The sequence below is a fragment of the Prunus dulcis genome, chromosome 3 (assembly GCF_902201215.1).
Source record: "Prunus dulcis chromosome 3, ALMONDv2, whole genome shotgun sequence".
NCBI classification, from domain to species: domain Eukaryota; kingdom Viridiplantae; phylum Streptophyta; class Magnoliopsida; order Rosales; family Rosaceae; genus Prunus; species Prunus dulcis.
The window spans coordinates 2,312,588-2,323,047 of NC_047652.1; the positions used below are offsets into that span (position 1 = coordinate 2,312,588).

At 37.7% G+C, this 10,460-nt stretch overlaps 1 protein-coding gene and 1 long non-coding RNA gene across 2 annotated transcripts; one reads left to right on the plus strand and one right to left on the minus strand.

The window, feature by feature from the left end:
• Nucleotides 1–1,196: 1,196 nt before the first annotated feature.
• LOC117621511 (GDSL esterase/lipase 2-like) lies at nt 1,197–3,029 on the plus strand. The gene is made up of 5 exons (XM_034352038.1): nt 1,197–1,458; nt 1,590–1,711; nt 1,846–2,058; nt 2,221–2,476; nt 2,596–3,029. Exons 1-5 carry the CDS (start codon nt 1,197–1,199, stop codon nt 2,805–2,807), a joined length of 1,065 nt encoding a protein of 354 aa, XP_034207929.1. The 3' UTR covers nt 2,808–3,029.
• A 3,055-nt stretch (nt 3,030–6,084) lies between these two features.
• LOC117621514 lies at nt 6,085–8,019 on the minus strand. Its single transcript, XR_004584922.1, has 4 exons — nt 7,820–8,019; nt 6,868–7,058; nt 6,304–6,332; nt 6,085–6,171 (listed from the first exon to the last, which is right to left on the minus strand). It is a non-coding gene; the product is annotated as an uncharacterized LOC117621514 (long non-coding RNA).
• Nucleotides 8,020–10,460: the final 2,441 nt, after the last annotated feature.

Sequence of the window (10,460 nt, forward strand, 5' to 3'; positions counted from 1 at the left end):
CTACTCAATCCTGTAAGGGATTTTATGGGGGAAAGATAGAAGCAAAAGCCAAGAACTAGGTGCTCTGTTAAGTAGGCATTTGTGTATAAACTCCCAATAATAAATGATTGCTGGTACCGTCTACGTCAAGCATGAAAAATAATTTATCACGAAAATAACTCTTGGTGGATGAGAAATGGTGAAAATTTGTGTAAGAATTTTAGAATGAAAGTGGACGAGTTTTAGATCCTCCAATTTGTAGTAAGTTACCCTTTTTTTAGAGGTTCTGGTGTCTTTTCAAAGTTGTTATTTGCTGACAAAAGTTAATGATCACTGGGTCATCTTAGAAACCAGCTCCTCTCAATTTAAAGGTTGCAATATTTTAAACATACAGAACTGAAACAGAGGAGAAGATTGTTGGTTTGATTGTTAGTCCTTCAAACATTATTTTCAATCATGTTTACATATATGTGGTTAGCTCAGCAACTATGTTGTTGAGGTGCATTACACTAACCGTGGTTTGATCATTGAAGTTAACATTTGTTTCCTTTTCGACAAGTAAATCTCGAAAACCTATTTATGCATTAACATTTGTTTCCTTTTCGACAAGTAAATCTCGAAAACCTATTTATGCATTTGAAGCAGAGACAAAGTAAACCACATTGCTAGAATGACAACTTCAAGGTTGCAAATATATATCCTGGCTTTTTGTGTAAGCCTTCTCATTGCAAGTAGCTCTAGCCATGGCTATTCTAGGCACCATAAAAAGCACAAAGCCATGTTCATCTTTGGCGATTCAGTATTTAAAGTCAAATGGAGTTTATATCCAAATTTAAAAAATTTGGCTTGAATATTCGTCCTTAACTATTGTTTTCAATAACTTTACATAAATGTCAACATTTTAAGATACACTATTTCAAGTAAAGGAGGCTGCAGCTATTTTCTTTTCATTGGATTATAAATGGTCTACTTAGCAGAAGTTTTTTTGTGATTCAATTGATAATGAAGACAAAAACAATTCTAACTTTTTCTTTTTCTTTTTTAGTTCACTTTCCTTGACTTTTCTTTATGTTATCTGGACCAGGAAGTAAATTCCTTACCTTTTCTTTCTGTTCAAATCGAAAGTCCAAGTTTCACACCAGTTTCAGCCATCTATTAAATTGAATTGAAACAGAGGAAAAGATCATAAAATACAAAGCTAAACAGAAAATACTGGAATGGCATCTTTCAGGTTTCAAATCTATATCTTGGCTTTCTGTGCAGGCCTTGTTATTCAAAGCAGCTGCCATGGCCATTCTGGGCTTCAGAAAAAACATGCAGCCCTGTTCATCTTTGGTGATTCACTCTATGATCCTGGAAATAATAACTACATAAATACCACAAAAGATTTCCAGGCCAATTGGTTGCCATATGGTGAAACATTCTTCAGGTACCCAACTGGTAGATTTTCTAATGGGCGTTTAATCTCAGATTTCATTGGTAAGAACCATCTTGTGAGTAATATTGTTTCTTTCAGTCAATTCTTCAAGCATCTTTGCTGCTAACTGACAGCAACTGATAATACAAACACATGATACAACTAACTATTGAATTTTATATTCATGTTTCAGCTGAGTATGCCAAGTTGCCATTTATACCAGCATATTTACAACCTGGGTTGAAAGACTATACTTATGGGGTGAACTTTGCTTCTGGTGGAGCTGGTGCTCTGGTTGAAACCTTCCAAGGATTTGTATATGCTCTGGCTTATTATATGTTTTCCCTTGTTATGACTTTTAGTTACAGTTGCAGCATCTCAAAATGTATTTTTGGTAATTCGCCTGCTTTTCGTTAGCATGATTTGATTATGTTATCTGTTGTTTTCAGGTGATAGACCTTAAAACTCAACGAAGTCAATTCAAGAAGGTGGAGAAGCAGTTGAGGCAGAAACTAGGTGAAGCAGAAGCCTACACATTGCTGTCCAAAGCTGTCTACTTAATCAGCATTGGAAGCAATGACTATTCTATCCCATTAGCCACCAATACCAGCCAGGAAGAATATGTTGGCTGGGTTATTGGCAACCTGACAAGTTGGATCGAAGTAATCTTATCTTCATTTGCACACATACATAGCAGGAGAAAAATTTTAATTCGAGTTTCTTCTTTTTTCTATGACTTGTTACAATTTGTGTACAACTTCGTTCGTCTGATTATGAATCCGGAAAGATCTTTTGGAGGAGTGATTTGATATACATTTTGTCAGGATGTATACAAGAAAGGAGGCAGGAAATTTGGATTTTCAAGCGTGGGCCCAATTGCTTCTACGCCAAGCATGAGAGTGATTCAACCAGGAAACACGGGCCCTTCCGGGGAGGAAGTTACAGCACTTGAGAATCTACACAATAGACTACTTTCCAAAGTCCTCACAAAGCTGAAGAAAGAGCTTGAAGGATTCAAATACTCAACGCTTAATCTCTACACTTACGCTAAAGAAAGAATTAATCATCCATCAAAATATGGTATGCATAGCCATGAGACCTTCTCCTTTAAGTTATAGTTTCTCTTATTTGGTTTTGTCATAAGCTGATAAGTCATGTCTTCTTTTTAATATTTTTTTCGTCATTACTGTGTCATAAAGGTTTCAAGGAAGGAAAGGCGGCGTGCTGTGGCTCTGGTCCATACGGAGGAATTAACAGCTGTGGAGGGAAGAGAGGTGTGACTGAGTATAAGTTATGTAACAATGTTACTGAGTACGTCTTCTTTGACTCTTTCCATCCAACTGAAAGGGTATACAAGCAAGCATCGAAGTTATGGTGGAGTCATAACTTGGAGGAGCTATTTGAAGTTTAGGCAAAATATGGCTTGATAGTTTCTTAAGAAACTGAGCAATTTGCAGACACAATTTCTGTTTCGAAGTGAATTAAAAGTTTGATGGAGCCATGGGCACATGGGCAAGTGTTCAAGTTATGGGGGAACCATACTTCCCATGTCCCAGGGCCTTATTTTAATTTGAAAGAGTTATTTGAAATTCAGAAACCTATGTATTTGTTAGTTTCAATAAGCCCCTGTGAATTTGCTCAGACAATCTCTGTTTATAAATAAATTATGGTTTGATATATCATTCTTTTCATAACTCAAAAATGGATGTGATAGATGTTGTCCAAGCCATAGTAAGCTGGATTAAACATCTGTAGAAAACTATGCTCATGTAAGATCTTGCACAGGCTCAGTAAATGAAATACTAAGGACACTAATCAAAACCAAAGGCTTTTAACTTGTGTGTCTTCACCATATTTAAGTACAAGAGGATCATTGTGCTACTCCTGTCACAGCAGCAATGCAAATGATAGGCGTTCTAAACTTTAACAGCAAAAAATAAAATAAAAAGGAAAATGCTTTATTGATTAGATATAGGACTGCAAGACTTCATCCATTGACTTTATTAGATTTTCTGATATTCAAAACCCCAAACAACCTGATTCATAGTATTAATATTTGAGGCAAATATTCAGAAACTAATATGATTTGTGTTTATTGATTGTTAGGGAGGGGGATTGTGATGGACATCTACTCCCATCTTTCTCGTAGAATCTGAGCAACTGTTGATTATACAGGGAGAAAAGCATGTAATCTGATTCACATATTTCTTTCTTTCCATTTTTTATTCTATATAGTCATGTGTGACCAAAACCATCATTTGTAATATATCTATGATTGATATTGGAAAATCAACATATCTCTTTGTTTTCCCATCATAATATTCTGTTCCTCGCAAGAGAATCAACACTTAGGTAAATTTGTCCTGAAGAACAGCTGCTGCAATATACTCCTACTAGAAACCTTTGTAAATATAGGAACCAAATGAAAAACATACTGCACAAATTTTGCCTTACCTTAATAATGACCAGATGATGACCTAGAAGGTTTACACCCCATGCCAATGTTCTGGTACAAACCAGTACCTATAATTTAATACATATGCCTAATCAGTATATAGAATAAGAATAATCTTTTTTATATTCTCTTTTCCTAATGTGTTTTTCAGGAAAGACTCATGCTTACTGAGTTTAAACAGAAATTAATGCCTGAATCTTGTTGTTTGCAAAAAGCTCATCAACCAGAGATCTGTCTTTGTCATTCAGACCGGCATGGTGTAATCCAATGTCAAACTGCAAGGTGTGCTTCAGGTTAAAGAACCATCTGCTGGGCTTCTTCTGGCATACTAAGAAACTGCCTTGGATGTTCATCTGACCTTGCGACCTTCACAAAAAAAAAAAAGAAAAAAAAAAAAGAAGAAGAATCAATGCAGCAGCCGAAACCGAAGAAAAAAAATCGAAGGTTGAGTTGAGAGAGAGGCTCAAAACCAAGTATTTGAATTTTGAAGATTGGACTGCGAGTGCAAGCTTTGTGTTCGTTTCCTCTGTCTCTTCATATCACTCGCGCACCACATTCCTCTGCGAGTGCAAGCTTCGTTTGTCTTCATTTCGAAAAGGAAAAAGAAGGACACGACCCGCCCAGGCCGCCTACATGCCACCTAGGCGACGCCTAACTCCCTGGCGTCGGTGTCCTCCCGCCTAGAGCCTAGGCCGATTTTTCGAACACTGCTCGAATCCTGGAACGGGCATGCTCTGTGCCATAGACGTTTGTAGTGACGAGTTCGAGTCCAATTCACTAGAATATTATACAGTTATAAACTATCATGCTTAAAAGTGTTTATCGCTTGAATTTAAGAAGAAGAAAAAACACAAACCTAGCTAGCTAGCTAAATAGAGATAATCATTTTCCCCAAAAGCAGAATAATAAGCAGGACTGGTGAACTGGTATTTCTCCAACAACCCATTAGGATTTAGGAGCAGAACCATCCAAAGCTGAATCTCATCTTGTGGCGGTAGCCGGCCCAAACCAAAAGAAAGGAGCAAAAACGTCTCTATATGTCTCTGGTGTTGCTCTTTAAACGTCAAACATAATTCCAGTAAACAAATTACTCAATTTCTTCCTGGTTTCTGGACATTTTCCCAGCAACCAAACAAGAGAAACCACAGCAAACTCGTTATTTGTTTTAACGGGTTTAACCGTATGGCTATACCCTTTTTTATATTTAATTTTTCAAGAGTATAGCCGCACGACTACACCATTTTTTATATTTATTTTTAAAAGAGTACAGCCGCGCGGCTATACCTTTTTTTATTTTTTTATTTTTAGAGAATATAGCCGCTCGGCTATACTCAATAAACAGAATATTCAGAAGTACAGTTGCGCGGCAAGCCATAAACAGAATATCTTAAAAGAGACTGTACTCCATAAAAAGAATATTTTAACAATATAGCGGCTCAGCTATACTCTATAAATAGAATATTTTACAAGAGAGCATCGCCGTGCGGTTATACTCCATAAAAGAATATTTTAAAAGTATAGCCGCATGACTATACTTCATAAAAAGAATATTTTAAAGGTCGCGCGGCTATACTCCTTAAAAGAGTACAGCCGCGCGGCTATACCTTTTTTAATTTTTTTATTTTTAGAGAATATAGCCGCTCGGCTATACTCAATAAACAGAATATTTAAAAGTACAGTTGCGCGGCAAGCCATAAACAGAATATCTTAAAAGAGACTGTACTCCATAAAAAGAATATTTTAACAATATAGCGGCTCAGCTATACTCTATAAATAGAATATTTTACAAGAGAGCATCGCCGTGCGGTTATACTCCATAAAAGAATATTTTAAAAGTATAGCCGCGCATAAAAAGAATATTTTAAAGGTCGCGCGGCTATACTTAGTACACTATACCATAAAAAGAATATTTTAAAAGTACAGTTGCGCGGCAAGCCATAAACAGAATATCTTAAAAGAGATACTCCATAAAAAGAATATTTTAACAATATAGCCGCTCAGCTATACTCTATAAATAGAATATTTTACAAGAGAGCATCGCCGTGCGGCTATACTCCATAAAAGAATATTTTAAAAGTATAGCCGCACGACTATACTTCATAAAAAGAATATTTTAAAGGTCGCGCGGCTATACTCCTTAAAATAGAATATTTAAAAAGAGATATTTTAAAAGTAGAGCCGGTCGGCTATAGTCTATAAATAGAATATTTTACGAGTATAGCCGCGTCGGCTATTCCGTTTTTAAAGACAATTCGAGACCCTTCCTTGATATGTGGCTGAAGCAATGAATGTCCATATCAATCTCAAAGTAGTTAGGACCCTGCATGTGAGAGAGCTTGATAAAGTTAAACAACATGGTTTTTATGTTTCATCATCTTAACACTCAACTCAGCAACATAAATGTTCGATCATTGTAGCTTTTAAATCATGCAAGTCCCAACAACAACGATACCTTCATCAAGTCCTCTCCAACCTATGTGCCTACAAATGAAACAAAATACATCAGAGAAGATTATCATGAGAATGCAATCAATTCTTTCATCATGAGACTGTTTCAGTAATTTATGGCTCAAACGCTAGGCCAGTTAACCAACTTAACATTTGGAAATTATTAGAATCAAACGGATGACACACAGAGGTCTCTATGTTTAATGAGTATGGTGGCACCAGCAGAAAGCACCTTGGTTAGAAGCGACTGGTAACTTGAAGCACTACACTAGTTATTCAATCCATTTGTAAATGAAAATTTGTGCGATCATCATAAAATCAAATGTCTGATTCAAACCCTCTCAAACAAAGTGGGATGTCTCTTTCCCAGTCCCATGGATAAGCCACTTATCTATCTTAAGCCCCAAATCTTTAGTTCTGGCTCACTAGAACATAAACATGACCAGAAAACAAAAAGATAGTATAACCACCTCAAGAACAACTCAACAAAACCTTAGTCCCTGTACTTGCTATTATCTATCTTAAGCCCCAGATCTTTAGTTCTTACTCAGGTTTAATTAATTAGTACCTTTCTCTTAAGTAGTTGGTATTTGCAAAGTAAATGGGAGCATCAATCTCAAGTATGAGAATTCCAGGAACATTGCTTGCATTGGGATACTGCTCAACATTTCTGTAAACCATGGAATTCGGAAGGTTTCCTTGAACAAAAGTCCTTGGCCTTGCCACAAACAAAAGTACCCTGATCACAGATATTGCAACCTGCACAGAAGTAAAACGAAATATTAGTTTTAATGCGTAGTTTTAAGTTGTTAGATATAGTGTTACTGTCACACACAATAATGATACATACAGCTAAGATTAGTCCAATTTCAAGGCTGCCAAAAACGACGCCGATATAGGCACTCATGCAGACAACAAAGTCAAACTTGTCAACCTTCCAGAGGTGGATTGCGGCTTCATAGTCTATGACAACAAGCAAAGCCCGACTATGTGTTTGTGTCTGTATATTCCCCAAGTCTGATTCAGTCAGTATTTCCAACTACTCATCCAACTTAGGCCAAACCAGATTCCTAACAATTACATACTACTTTTATAGGCTAAAATCTCTACCGCTCCCTCTAGTAATAACTTTTCAACCACATCTCTCTCTTTTCAGGATGCAAAACACATAATCAAAAACCAATTTTCGTATAGCGGCCATCAGAAATTGAAGCGAGTTCATAATTGAGCTAAAGTCGGGAAGGAAAAAAATGACCCGCCTAGCGCCTAGGCCGATTTTTCCAACAGCCTAACTAAACAAAAGCACAGTTTATAGGTTTTGAGCTCTAATTATGAACGTCATTACCGAATTTAACATTACAGAACAAAATCCACCACCTGTTCTAGATGTCCGCATCATAGATTTTCCAAAATAAACAAAATATAAAGATAATTTAGTTAAAACTTCAAGTAATCTGAATGCATTCCACTAAAAACAGGAAGCAGAGTAATTGGAGACTGAGCTTAGTGAAAAGAAAAACCTTGGATTGAAGAAACTATCCCACCAGCCAGAGTCTACGGCTTTAGGCACGACTGGAACCAAGCTTAAGTTTTTCTTCAATTTCATATCTTTCGTGCTTTTCTTTCATTTCTTGGGAGACACCATGAGAGCTCAAATGAGGAATTGCCCACCTCTTTTTCGGCCTTGAACTTGAAGACCTTGATGGGATTGGGAAGTGATTCAGTGAAGCGAGCCAGGCAGGGAGGGAAATGTAAAGCTCGTATAGCCATATTTGGCCTTTTTTTTTAAATAAAATAAGGAGTTCAGCCGAACGGCTATACTATTTAAATAATATTTAAATGGTATGGCCGCTTGGCTCTGCTTTTTAAATATAATATGTTTAAAAGGTATAGCCGTTCGGCTATACTGGCATCTTCTTTTTTTCTTCCCTGATTTTCATTTATCAGGGCCACAAGATCAGTTGGCTGCCTAGATTCCATCTGTCATCTCTTTGAAGGGAGTAATTTTTGGGTGTTCCGGGTACACCATGTGGCTGGTGTACCATCTAATAGACGGAAGACATATGGAATATTTGCAATGCAGCCCGCCACATGTTATAAAAAGAAATGCAGTAAGTTAGACAATAATTCCACATGTCCTGTGTTTATTGGATAGTACACTAGCTACGTGGTGTACCCGGAACATATAAAAATTTCTCCTTTGAAGGAGTGTACAACAACACTTGAGAAGCATTTGCTCGCAGACGCCACATCTCATAAACTAGATACGGAAGAATCAGAGGTAATCTTCATGTCTGTTTATGTTGGAAATTAGGAACGTTATTAAATTGTTATTTAGTTTCCTTTTATTAGTTGATTGTAATTGATTTGGAGTAGTCTCCAAGTAACCTAGTTTTCCTAGTTAAGCTTGTAATATCTCTATAAATACTTAGCCTTTTGGCTCTATCAATAACAACTTAGAATTATTCTTCTTAACAAAATCTCTAATTTCACATGGTATCAGAGCACCGATTCTAGGGCGTCTCTTGAAACTTTTTTACAAACCTTATTTTCTTCACAATCCGATGTTTCACAACCCTAGTTGCTAATCTTTGAAATCCTTTGCCAAATTGAGAGTCGTTGGCGCTTTTCATCCCTCACCCATGATGGGTATTCATCTTGTACAGTCGTCTTGTTCACCCTCTCCTCAATGATCAATATTTTATTCCCGCTACCAAAGCCATACCATCCCACAGTTCCTACATCTAACTAAACCAACAGTCGCACCCTTCTTTTGCGCTGCAATTTCCTTATGTTTTTCATACAAGTATTGCTCTCTATACAAATCATATTGAGCCATCTATAGTCATGCTCTCTGTTGCAATCAGATATTGAGCCCATGTTTTCATGTCTACTATGCTTGCCACAACCACAGCATCTTTGGCCTTCATCGAGCCTGCCCATCATTTTTTTAAGTCGTCTACGCTTGCGGCAGACACGCCGTCTTCGTTGCAATTCCTTCGTGAGCCTCGTCCCTGCTCACTGAGCCGTTTATTTCCTCCGTGAGCCTCGTCAACGCTCACCAAGCCATCATGTCTTTGGACAACCCACGACATCTCCAACAAATGCAGGAGGCTCTACACTAGCACCACTGCTATTGACCAGCCACTGTGTTCATTGATTCTTTACCCCTGCCTAGAAACCATCGATCGCTCGTATCCAAGCCATCTATCATAATCTTCCTGAGAGCACCTTTGCACAACTGCTGGTCCTTTTTGTCTCTGTGTTGCCATCGCTTGTTTGCACCACGACAACCCAACATGAGCATTCACTTTCTCTCCTTTGTTGATATATCAGTTTCTCTGAGGTTTGACATCAGACCCAATTTTTTGTTTTCTTTCTCTACCTAACTTTTTTCTTGGCCAAGTTTGATATTTTCTTTCTGTCTCCACATCACTCAATTCTTCTTCTTCTTTTTTTGGCTAACTTTTTCGATGGGTCATATCCTTTTTTCGGTGGGTCATTTTTCAAACCAAAAATAAAAATAAAAGTATTTTTTTCACTTTCACGCCATCTTCTTGGCTTTGCTCCTTTTCTTTTTTTAATCTCTCTTTCATCATTATTTTTCATTCTCTCTTCTCTTTTTCCAAATCTCGACCCTCTACAAGCTTCGGATTTGAGGGGCAGATATGGGAGATAAACACATTGTCACACATCAGCTGCACACAGGCAGCTGCACACCATCATCAATAGCTTCCGCACAATTGCACCAGCAACATCATCAATCAGTTGCACCAGCAACACCATCATTCAGCTGCCCCAGCAGCATCATTATTCAGCCTCAAGAAAAGGCATCATCAACAACATTTGTTGCACATTAGCAACAAAATCACCATCGTTGCACATCAGCAACATCAACAACAGCTTCCATACATGCAACATGCGCTGAACATCAGCACAACTTTATTTGGGTGCTGCTTCCTTCAACTCACGACTCTCATACATCGTCGGATTTGAGAGGAGCAACAACCCCCTTTACAGCAGCACACCGCTGCTCCATTTGCCTCCAAATTTGCCTTCATTACAACAGTGACACAGCTACGACACAGCTGCCCCCTTTACAGCAGTGACACCACTGCCTCTTTATCAGCAACCTTTGGGAGTAACACCTTTCACAATCTC